The sequence below is a fragment of the Podarcis filfolensis genome (assembly GCF_964270895.1).
Source record: "Podarcis filfolensis genome assembly, chromosome: 5".
Taxonomy (NCBI): domain Eukaryota; kingdom Metazoa; phylum Chordata; class Lepidosauria; order Squamata; family Lacertidae; genus Podarcis; species Podarcis filfolensis.
Genome location: NC_139608.1, coordinates 57,077,370 through 57,090,235, shown reverse-complemented (window position 1 = coordinate 57,090,235; position 12,866 = coordinate 57,077,370). Strand labels below are relative to the sequence as shown.

The 12,866-nt window shown below is 40.9% G+C and overlaps 1 protein-coding gene across 11 annotated transcripts in view; it reads right to left on the bottom strand.

Annotated features, from left to right (window-relative positions):
• PTPRE (protein tyrosine phosphatase receptor type E) overlaps positions 1-12,866 on the bottom strand; it is a 158,726-nt gene that overhangs the window by 77,573 nt on the left and 68,287 nt on the right. For 4 of the 11 annotated variants that reach the window (XM_083616925.1, XM_083616923.1, XM_083616914.1 and 1 more), the window contains exon 2: positions 8,592-8,614. Coding sequence is in view for 5 of the 11 variants with exons in the window: in XM_083616911.1 (XP_083473037.1) it covers positions 8,592-8,614; positions 8,698-8,790 (116 nt within the window). In the remaining 6 variants the exon portion in view is untranslated. Of the gene's footprint in view, positions 1-6,215; positions 6,439-8,591; positions 8,615-8,697; positions 8,796-9,883; positions 9,936-12,866 lie in introns of those variants that run through there. The other 7 variants (XM_083616911.1, XM_083616919.1, XM_083616920.1 and 4 more) reach the window with 5 other exon arrangements.

The following is a 12,866-nucleotide window of genomic DNA, read 5'->3' as shown; positions in this document are numbered from 1 at the left end:
AAGCCAAATAAAATTATGTCTAACTTAAGAGTAGGGACACAGGTGGCGCTGTGGTCTAAACCGCTGAGCCTCTTGGGCTTGCCGATCAGAAGGTTGGCGGTTTGAATCCCTGCGCCGGGCTGAGCTCGCATTGCTCAGTCCCAGTTCCTGCCAACCTAGCAGTTCGAAAGCACGCCAAAAAAGTGCAAGTAGATAAATAGGTACCGCTCCGGCAGGAAGGTAAACAGCGTTTCCATGCGCTGCTCTGGTTTCGGTGTTCCGTTGAGCCAGAAGCGGCTTAGTCATGCTGGCCACATGACCCGGAAAAACTGTCTGCGGACAAACATCGGCTTCCTTAGCCTGTAACTATTGATATTATTAAATTTCTATACTGCACTTCAACCATAGATCTCAAGGTGGTTCACAACAAAAGATCACAATATAAAAAACACAAAATACATAATAAATAGAAGAACAAAAACAAACCAATAATCTCCCCTCCCATAACACATTTAAAAGCAGATTAGTACCATTTCGAATACCAAATTAAAATCCTCATTGTATTTCATAGACCCAGCTTAATCATTGACTCAAGATGAACTCAGGTAAGCAGTGCTTTTTTTCTGGTGCTACTCAACTAGAAGAAAAACACTGCAGGTAAGCCTCTTACTCTCAACTTCAATTGTTCTCAAGTTCAACTGTTCTATCTGTAAGGAATTGCTGTTCCCTTTTTTTTTGGCTAAGACTAATAAGCGAAGAATTTTTAACAGCTGTGCGCCTGTTATATTCTGTAGTGCACTGTACCCATAAAGAAATGTTTCACACAACTTCTGTTATACTATCTCAGCAGTTCAATTCATTCATTCATTCAGTGGATTATAGGCAGCAAATATGTCTAGTGACCAATGCAATAATTACCCACATTTCCAGGAGAAAGAAGGCAAGCAATGCCAGATCTGATTGCTTGTAGGCCTTATGGGTAGCAAGATTGCCACAGGGATGAGGAATGATAATGATGGATTCGAGCCCTACATTGAGCAAAAGATTCCTGCCTTGCAGAGGGTTTGACTAGATGGCCCTTGTGGTACCCTTCCAACGCTACAGTTCTATGATTCTATGCTTCTATGACATATAGTACCTGAGCAAAGGTAGCTCAAAAGTTTTCTAGGTAATATTTTCCTTGCAGCTATATGCTGGTAACTCATTTATGCCAGGCAACAACAAAATGGTCTATTAATAAAGGTGCTTATACAGAGAGTTAAGAAAATATACGACAAATAACCTCAAAATACCTGAAGAAAATAGTGTCACAATTTCCTAACATGCCCTTAAAAAAAGAGAGTTCAAAACAAGCTTATGTCAAAAGTACTGGAAATGCACAGGCTTCAGTCCAGTAGTGTCAGGGTGTAGAGAATATTAAATAAACATAATCAGGTAGACATATGGTGGTTTTCTTATCTTGCTGTTTAAGCTTGCAACAGCTTCACAAGATGGTGCCTTAACACTGTGAATAGCATCCTAAATGATTTAAAAACAGTGTGACTTGCAAAAGAGATAATGTGGTATACATTCACTGCACAATGATTGATAGGAACAATAAAGGTTTTCTGATAAATTGGGAGAATTTAAGAGGTTGGGAGTTGTAACACTCAAGGTTTAGCAATAATTTACTGAAGGTCAATAACACCTGATCTACCGAAAGGAGACTTATTTATGAAATGAAGAGTATAACTGACAGATAGAATGCTCTTGTCTATCTGACCTTATTATGAATTCCAGAACAGAGAAAGTTAAGTGTAAATCCTATTTAAATTATTGAGATCTAAGCATTCAAATGCGTCCAGTAACTCTTTTGATTCAAGCATCTCTAAATCTCCCTTCATGCTTGACGGCTATAGAAGGAAAGTGTGCCTACCTGTTGAATCCAAAGGGGACAGATACTAATCTGGTTAAATGAAGGTATTTAATTTTAGGGTACTTTCCTTGCTCACAGTTACTTACAGACTAGTGTACTGGGATGCAGGTGGTGCTGTAGTCTAAACCACTGAGCCTCTTGGGCTTGCCAATCGGAAGGTCGGCAGTTCAAATCCCTGCGGCGGGGTGAGCTCCTATTGCTCTATCCCAGCTCCTGCCAACCTAGCAGTTTGAAAGCATGCCAGTGCAAGTAGACAAACAGGTACCACTGTGGGAGGAAGATAAACAGCATTTCCGTGCGCTGTAGCAATCCATAGAACTCTTTAGATCATTGTAAATGTAGGTGTACCTAGGTGCTGCAACCGTGCAAACATAGCCATTCAACCTGCATAAAACATGTCAAAGGATCTTATGTTTCTTTCAGCTGCTCCAGTTTCCAAGAACCCTATTGTGCCAAGTGTTGTTAATGTTTTTGTTTCCTTTTAACATAAAAGATCCAATCTGCACTATTATGTATCAGGCTTAGGAAACAGAGTAGGAGAAGACAAGGATGATGTCATTTCTTCCTGTTACATTTCACTTCCTTCTAGCTACAGGACTCTCTCCTGCCTGACCTCTCTGCAGTTACAACAAAAATTAAAAATAACATGCAATACACATGTGTGGTAAATGCTAATTTCAAGTTAAGGAGGAAGGAACTGAAAAAATGATCTTCTAATATTAGCCAAGATAGAAAGTTGAATATGACATAAAGAAAACAGCAGTGAAAGCATACAGAGTTAAGTTGCAGCCCTCCTCAGTAATTAATACAGTGGTACCTCGGGTTAAGAATTCATTCTGGAGGTCTGTTCTTAACCTGAAACTGTTCTTAACCTGAAGCACCACTTTAGCTAATGGGGCCTCCTGCTGCTGCTGTGCCGCTGCTGCACGATTTCTGTTCTCACCCTGAAGCAAAGTTCTTAACCCGAGGTATTATTTCTGGGTTAGCGGAGTCTGTAACTTGAAGCATATGTAACCTGAAGCGTTTGTAACCCGAGGTACCACTGTACTATGTTCCTCGTGACAGACATGGGAGCACACTGAGTAGCCCATACTCCAATGTCCACTTGAACAGTGCAGCTATCTGTAGTAACACTGTAGATGCAAAGGGCTCCAGATGACCCAGAATTCAAATTGTGCAGAGTTCCAGTTTGTGTCAAACCCTTCATAAGTACAGTACAGCTTCACGCAGGAAGATGTTATAACCACAGATAGCTGAGCTGTTCAGAGAGAAGCCAGGGCTACTCAGCTCACCCCTGCCCCTGTGTTGAGTAACATGGAAGCATTGACAGCAAGACAGCTCAGATACCGGAAGTGATTCACACTGGGAAATATTAACCAAAATCAGTGTATTGAAGGTGGCTCATTTTCACAGATTAATAAAACAACAGCCCTCCCCCTCCATCTCTGATTATATATATATGAACAGGGGAGACAGCTGGATAAAGCACACATTGGTGCCTGCATGCACACTTTGTTTACTGAAATGCCATTTTCTTCATTCACAAATAATCATGTCAGTCTAAACGCCTTCTGGTCTGGGACCATGTTGCTGCCTTTAAAGAACTGTGTGCATTATATTAATGCTAACAAGCAAGGACTTCACTAAGAGAGCATATGTTATTTTCTACTGCAGTGTTTTAAAAAAGGGATTTACTCCATGGTAAAAAAAATTCACATACACTATTAAGCATTCATGAAGCATATAAAGGGCATCAGTCCTTAAAATAGGCCAGCTTTGTTAAATCTTGCACACAGTTATATCTGCAGGTGGTCTTCATGTATTATTTGCTTTGCAGAGCAACTATATGCAGACAATGAAAGGGGGTTGGACTAGATGACCCTTGGGGTCTCTTTCAACTCTTCTATGTTTCTATTATTCTATGACATGACACCTGCACCTAAGCAAATGTAAACTGCCCTTGCTTACCAGTCTCAGAGTCTGGCAAAGGACAGTGCAAAATGAAACATTTTCTTTCATGTAAACTTAGTCCCCCCCTACTCACCCCAAAAGCCTATTTTGCTATGACCTTTATACACATTGCAGATTCATTTTGTCTACTGGTTTAAATGTATAAGTATTTCAAAATGAAAGTTTGGGACTTTATTTCTGGAATTTCTATCATATTCATCAATATTATGTATTGTATTTTATATATACAGTGGTACCTCAGGTTAAGAACTTAATTCGTTCTGTTCTTAACCTGAAACTGTTCTTAACCTGAAGCACCACTTTAGCTAATGGGGCCTCCTGCTGCTGCTGCGCTGCCGCGTGCGATTTCTGTTCTCACCCTGAAGCAAAGTTCTTAACCCAAGGTAATATTTCTGGGTTAGCGGAGTCTGTAACTCGAAGCGTATGTAACCCAAGGTACCACTGTACTGTGTTATTTGTATAATGTTGGCCGCTCTGAGCCTGGCTTCGGCTGGGGAGGGCAGGGTACAAATAAAATTTATTATCTATTATTATTATTTTAAAAAAACAAAGAAAATGCTCCTTGCCATGCCTTCAAGAGTGTTTCACATAATACAAATGAAATATAATTACAGGGCATAATAAAATCATTCAAAAAGCAAAGTGTCAGGAAATACATTTACTGCAATTTCCAGCCAATTAGAAGGGTAGAAATACACTCCACATCTGATAATGGCTAAGTTCACATGTAACAATTAGCTTCAGTAAACCATACTGTGCGGAAACTGGGCTGCTGCACAAAGCCCGACTGTTCCCGCTTTGTTCCCTCCTTTGCACAAGTGGATAAACAAACCAGGAAGGAGATAGCTTCGCACAGGGGTGGAAAGCCCTTTTCAACCAAAGGCTTACATTCCTTTCTGGACAACCTCCTGGGGGACCGTGCCAGAGTTTCTACACACATTCACCCCCCCTCTATCTTCCATCCAGGCAGGCAGGAGGCTGTACAGTGGACGCTCGGGTTGCGAACGTGATCTGTGCGGGAGGCACGTTCACAACTCACAGCATTCGCAACCCGCAAGTCTGAGCATGCGTGGGGCGCGATTTAGTGCTTCTGCGCATGCACAAGCACTGAAACCCGGAAGTAACCATTCCGGTACTTCCGGGTTCGGTGTGGTGCACAACCCAAAATCGCACAACCCGAAGCGTCTGTAACCCCAAGGTATGACTGTGTCAGGTTTGAGAACACATTTCAGCCAGGCTGACCAGGCTGACCATTGGCCATGCTGACTGAGGCTGATGGGAGTTGTAGTCCAATGACATATGGGTGGCGCCCCACTGACTATCCATGCAGGACTGTTTCCATACGTTCTGAGGTAAAAAAGAAACAGCCTGCATCCAGCATGTGATCATTCACTGCATGCTTTCTTTCCCCACCAAAATGAGTGTTGTTGAATGTGATAGCACAGACAATTACATGGAAATTCACAAAACTATTCTCCTTCCTCTTCCACCAATGCTGAAAATCTGTTTAGCACAGTGGAAGACTTTTCACACTCAACAGCAGGAGCATAGCCCGTAGGTATTTGCAATTTACTTAGAACTGAAAGGTATTATGTGCAAGGGCCAAAATCTCCTAATGTTCCTTTCTGATCTTTTATCCATATTTAAATATTACTGAATTACACGGAATAATATTTCTAGCTCCTCCACATATGAAAAATGATTTTTAACTCTGTCATTTTTAGACCAACAGCCTACTCCACAGCAACTTCACTGTAAGAAATTATATATGAATTAGTAAGTCTACACCCAACAAAATATAAAATAATTTAAGTTCCAATTATTATTGAAATAAAGCTATTAAAACACTACTTGTGTTCTTAATATAGGAGGTCTTACATATTATTTCTAAAATTGTAAGCAAAATTTGTCTTTAATGCACTGATTTTGACACAATGATCCATGTACATATTTCACTTTTCTAAAAACGAAGAATCGCTTGGTATTGACAATTGTTTTCTATTTCATTATGGTCAATATCGTATGCACACTTACTTGAGTGCCCCATTCCTCTCAGTGAATCTTAATTCCAAGTAAACATTACAGGATCTTGCTATTTGTCATATTAAACAGAACATATCACTTTCCAAGTTCAGAATCTTAATTTTGTTATATACTCCTGTGGTTTTATTCCTTTTCTGGCACCTTTCCACATCTATGAAATATGATCTTAGAAAAAGCACTGTAATATATTTAACTAATAAACTGTATTGTTTAGAATATATTCTCTCTTACACTGCACACTTCAATAAATACACACTTCATTAAAAACACACTTCATTAAATAAAACAATCCAATATACTCATTTACCTCTTTTTCATCCAGAACAGATCTAACGGACAACCAACATAATACCCTGGGATCCATTTTGCTTATCAACTGTAAAGTAAGCCTTTATCAGCAAATCTTTGTTTCAGGAAATCCCGGTTCAAGTGCAACTAAGTTCCTTTTAAATAGAAAATATATTGGTGTCCCAGCCCATCCCTCCACCAGCTACTCATGCTTTTCTAAATGGAAACCTTGACTGCTGGGCATAATTATAGTAGCTGTTGCATGTGATAAATAGTCAAAAAGCCAGAGTCATAGGATTGTCTGGAAAAGGCTGCTGCGTCTCATAATGTAAACATTTCCTTCTGCTGCTGGAATAGGAAACAACCATTCTGGTAAATGATTAAGAAATTGCTGGCTTTCAAACTCATTCGTAAGAGTAGGAACATTCCCCTCCCCCACACAGCTGCAAATCTCCTTTGCTTCCTACAAAAAGACATAAGTAGAAAACTTGAAGAGAGTAAGATGAAAGAGCACGCCTTAAATGAAACTCACAAACTTTAATATGCAAGGGTAAGACCCAGGTCCACCATATTGCCTATTATGAAGTGGCTGCTTCATAGCATTCCTTGTTGAGATTAAAAATTCATATCAGTCCTACCTTCAAACAAAGGTGGTAATTCAAGCCCCTAGTATAGCCTGCTTGCTGACACAATAAATGACTACAGCACTACAAATCCACTGTGGATTTAGCTTACGCAGCTGCAGTTGTCCATGTGTCCAGTATCTGATGCACAGACAAAGAGGACAAATTTTCATTGAAAAGCAATACTGTTCTAGCAAACTCCAGAATGATGTCTGGCTTCACCTATGAAGGTTTTGTGTTTTTTTTTTTTGGAGCTATTTAGGGATGTGTGTGAAACAGCAAGGTGGTTTCAGAGCATGTGAAACGCTTCATGTACTGTTTTCACTTGCCTATTTAAGCAGCTGTTGGTTCCTGTGTCACTTCTGCTTCCAGCAGTTTCCTTCTTACCAGACTGACAATCGGGAATCACACGCTAAGGCAGCAATCCTAATCCTACTTACCTGGGAGTTAGCCTCATTGAATTCAATAGGCCTTACCACTGTGTAGACATGGCTAGGATCGCTCTTTAAACAATGGTATTGCAACAATACATGATATTACAAAGCCAATTAAGAGTAAAGGTGATGAAAGGAAAGAGAAGCCAAGTCTGGGTGGGACTGGCCTTTTTAAAGGGCCTGTTGTCCCTCCCTTCTCTAAGATCTCATCCAGCCATGCAAGATGAAGAAACCCCATGAGATCCTGGGGAGACCCAGCTCAGTCTGAGGTCTCTTAATCTCAAGGTTGTGGGTTTGGGCCCCATGTTGGGCAAAAGATTCCTGCATAGGTTTGAGCCCCATGTTGGGCAAAAGATTCCTGCATTGCAGCAGGTTGGACTAAACGACTCTTGTGGTCTCTTCCAACTCTATGATTCTATTATTATTAGCTCTTTTGGCCATGACAGTGACCATGCTTCCCTGCAGCCAGCCTGTGCCTCAAATTCCTTCACTGGGCTGTGAGAATGAGTATATACCTCCTCATTCCTAATAGCCACCTTTAAGCTGCCTCTCAATAACAGCTTAATCATGGTCTTAGGTGATACACCTATAACAAAGAAGCAACGTATTTTCAACATAATGACTTCTGCCAGAAGCTTGAATATCGCTGAAGTTGGAACAAAGCAGTTCAAAATAACTCAAGGCAATTTATAGCTTTCACATGCAACCCTAAGCAACATTATTTCCTCAGTTAAATGTTCATTGCTAAGAAACCGGCACAAGTTTCCTACCACATTATCCTTCATGCACATCCTTTTAAAACAAACTTTTAAAAAAACCAGGTATTATTTGCCCAGGCAGATGTGCCTTCAAAATGCCCCCTTTACCCATTTCTATCTTTCTATTTTGAATCGTCCTACTTTTTAAACCTGGCATTCAGAACTGAAGCAATGAATGGCTCTTACAATGAAAGCAGCCCAATTCTGCCGACGTGGTTCTAGAATAGTTCTTTTTCAGCCATTTTCCCAACAGCAGATCTGTGTCACAAGCAACTACAATCAGCACCATTATCTGACAATGGGCTTCAAATGTATGTCAGTGATAAGAAGCACTTTATTTTCAAGGCTGCAAACTAATGCATGCTAAATTATATCCTAACAACTAATACGAGAAGGAAAAGTGGGACTGCAAAGGCTACCCCCTATAAAATATGCTGACCTATAAAATTTAAATATAGTTTGGCTGCTATATAGCTTCAAGCTGTTAACTTCATAATGTTGTGAAATTTCTTAAAAAGAATAGTATACTTGAATATACTGGTGGATAATTGTTAATAGCTAGATTATGCAGTGTACTCACCTACTAGAAGAAGATGCTATAGGCTGCAAAGAAAAAAGAGAAAGGGAGAATTAAAAATGTTTATATAAATATATATACATATTGTTGCTCTAAACTGATGACACACCTCTATGTTTATATGCAAGTTTTTGTCTCCAGTGCAATCACTTAGAATATATATCCAATATTCTTTTGTTGTTTGTGTGGCAAGACACCTCATTGTGGAATTTGAACCACAAGGCAAGTACTGAAAAACAGAACTTGAATATATTGAAAGACCTGCAATTCAAACTGGCAAAAGCCTTGCTCAGGAAGGAATGAACACATGGCTGGAGGAAGGAAATTTGGGTCATGTAAGCCCTATGCAAGAGTTTCGTGCAATGTTAATTTTAAACAACTACTTTAAACAAATAAGCCTGCTTCCTCTACCCCTAAAGTTAGAGATTGGTTCAAAATAACTCAAGGATGCTAATCATGTGGAAAGGGAAAGAGGGAGCAGAGCAATCATGTATCCCCAGTGGCATGCGGTGAATTTTTTTGTGGGGGAACAGTTAGGGCCAAAGGCGTCAGCTTCCAAGGGCAATGGAGGGGGCCTGACGTTTCCCATGTCACACATGTGAGCATCGTGCCTCCTTCCCTAAGCTTGGCAGAAGCTTCCTGGGCTTTGGGAAGCAGGTGCCAGCCCTCTGACAGGACTCAGGAGCCCTCTTGCCTCCTTCCCAAAGCTGGGCGGGCTTTGGGAAGGTGGCAGAAGGGCTCTTGGACCCATCGGAGTATCGCACCTCCCTCCCTCTGCTGGGCAAAAGCTTTCCAGGCTTTGGGAAGGAGGCACCAGGGGAACATATAGGAGAATAGCCTAGCCCATTGACCACACACCACTGCACATCCCCCTAAACTGCATTCCTGGTAGCCATCCATAAGTTGAAGGGCAACCATAGGTAGAGGGAGTCTGCTCTACCTATGTGGACTCCTGGATGTTTTAGAACCAATCTGGCATACATTCACAATATCATTTGTTCAGGAACCTAGGTATGTGGCCTGCAGACATACAATTTGTATTCTGGAAATAGATCACTGGTATGTTCCTGTGCAAACAACACCTAAACCACATCCAAGTTAAATTCCAGGTTAATGGACAGAATGACTTAAGCTCCTAAGCAATTCTGTTTTTTCCAGTTGATGCCACTCATGACAAACCTGCTTTGAAACTGAGACGTATATCATGAGCACGCAGCTTAGCACAGGAAGTTTGACAGCACAACCCTCTGCATGGTTACTTAGAAGGAAGCCCTATTGTGGTCACTGGGACTTACTTCTTGTAAGTGCACATAGGATTTCAGCCTCAGGGTGTCTCCATATAAAAGTAGCCCTATAAACACATAAAATGCTCAGCATGTGTTCACAGTAATTTATGACAACATGTTTAAAAAATAACATGCCACTGGTTGCTTCTCTGTGAGATTATATTTGCTGAATTTCTCTCTCTCTCTCTCTCTCTCTCTCTCGCTCACACACACACACACACACACACACACGTGTCCACAAAAATAATTACGGAGTGGAGCATGGTCTATGACTTGGAACTACAGGTTGTTGACTATTTTGATTCATTATATTTGTTTTCAGTTTGTCCACTGAACAACAATACTGTAGGACTCTAAACTAAAGACTCCTAATGCTGAAATTCACACCTCTTACACAGACACCACCTTGCTACAGTGAATGTCAGACATAAGGTTGGAAACTAGTCAGGCTTTTTTGTTGTTGTTGATGATGTTGTTGTTTGTCCACAACATAAAGGAAAATATAACACAAAGTAGATAACTCTTTAAGCCAGGGGTCGGCAGACTAATGCCCGGAGGCTGGATCCGGCCCAATTGCCTACCAGATCCGGCCCACGGACGGTCCAGGAATCGCTGCGTGGATTGGTGTGGGGATTCTGGTCGTTCGGGCTGTGCCATTTCCTGCCCCCCTCCCTCACACACATTGTGGCGGCGCCCCCTCCCTCCCTCCTACTGGCTTCTCCCCGCCCTGCCTAGAGGAGGAAGGGGGCTGGGCTTTGTTGCACCGCGGTTGGCTGAGAGCCATTTTAAGCAGCCCCTCACCAGTGCCAGCCCTTTCGTGCCACTCATCATCCCTCCACCGCTGCCAGCCCCTGCCGCTCGCAAGGCACAGGTAAGCAGCCACCGGGGCTCGTCCGGTGCTGTGGAGAAGGGGAGAGTCGTGGGGAGGATTTTTGTTTTCAAAATATAGTCCGGCCCCCCCACAAGGTCTGAGGGACAGTGGACCGGCCCCCTGCGGAAAAAGTTTGCTGAACCCTGCTTTAAGCAAACACTGGAGCCTTGGCCAAAATGGTCAATAACTTCTTTTTATCAAAGTCTTAATTTGTGTCTTGCATATCCTTAGAAAAAAAGCACTCCCATGGCCAACCCTGCAGATACTCATGCACACACTTGTTCACTGCATGTTTCTCCCAACAGAAGTCTGTGGTGATGAGGTCCTGGGGATTTATTTCCCTACTGCTACTTTTCACAGACCCTGTTCCATGTGCTCGCTGTGCCAGTTGAAACACCAGCCTTTTGCAGCACTGATGAAACAAATTATTATTTTACGCTCACCATCTTACTTTTGTTTGGATTTTAATTAATTATATTATTTTCAAATCAGTTTCAATCTGAGAAACCCTAAGCTGGTGGGTGAAATCAGTTCTCCACCAGCTCTTATGGAATTATCCTTCCTCCCAACCAGGATATGATGAAGATGCAATTGTTGTTTTAATTCTTTTTTAAAAACAAAACAAAACACAAATAGTGTTAATTCTTCTTTCTAGCCAGCCTATGCAGAAAATAGAATGAGAAATTAGGTCACAATGCACTGCAGAGATACTAACATAGTTGTTTCATAATCTGTGCAATCTACTTATTCTGTCCTGAATTCTACAGAGAATTCATCCATCTTTGAGGAAGATGTTGTAATGCATAGCATCTGAATCAATCCTTTCAGTTTATTATACCGCACATCAAAAGCCATAGAACTAAAATTCATTTAACAGTCATTCTGCATTATGAAGATTAACAAGCTGCAAATAGTTCCACTAGAAAACTGAATTCAATAAAACTAATTAGTTTTTCCCTTACAGTAGGTAATGAGGACAGCTGTGTTAGAGTGTATTTTGCTAACTCCCAACACTCCCTCCTCCCTTTTCCAAATCCCTCAGTCACTGACCTTCAATTTGGAGGTGCAAACTGCCAACATAAACAATTACAGAGGCAATTTTGCAGACAATTATGTAGGCCCAAAGCATTTAGGTGCAATCACACAACTGCAGCTGATTGAAATGCAAGATGAAGATACTTTGAATTTTCCATAAAATTTATAGTTAAATATTTAAAGTGAAAAGGATATGCTTTATTTTGAACTACCATTTCTAAAGTGCTTTTCTTCACAGATGATCATCATACAATGTTTTGTACATTATCTTCTGCAGTCTCATATTCTAAAATCTAGAAGCATGTTTGTGTGCTCTCTCTCACATACACACTAGTCATAAAGAAATGGAGGAAGCTATTACTGAATTTCCTGGTTCCTAACAGATGTTTCCTGGAAAGAGGATGTGGACCGAGTCATTATGACATGGTAAGTAGCTATACAGACAAAGTGATGACATTTAACCTAGTGGTCAAGTGCCTCTGCAATGTACTGTACACACAATGTCCCACACTTTTGTTCAAAAACTTAAGTGTTAAATAATATCATCATCCTACACTGTACCCCTCACTTTTAAGCAGGGTGCAGAACTTTCATAATTATAAACATAACCACTTTCTAAAAAATGATAGCCCCCCGCCTCCCTGAGACCACCAAATGTGCTTAACTAAAGCAATGTTCCATTTGATAGATAAATCACTTGAATAGCTGTTGCCTCGTGACAGGGAAAATGTGTAATATCTCCATGCCAGCACCACACACACTAAGCAGCTGATGGCACAGAAAGGCAGTGCGAATTTTGGTTGGCACACAAAAATTAAGTGTTTTTAAACACAGTACCTGCCACTTGCAATGCTGCCAGAAATAAATAATTTATTATTATTATTATTTGTTTGTTTATACCCCACCCATCTGGCTGGGTTTCCCTTTTGAGCAGCATTTGTAGGGGCAAGCGCAGCACTGAAATCAGCCCATGTTCTTGTTAGAAATGTGAAAACATACTTTTATTTCAGCAAGAGATGTGGTAGTTAGTCTTTGAGTAAAGAAAAACAGCATACAGTAATTTATTGTAAGATAGGAAGTTTTACT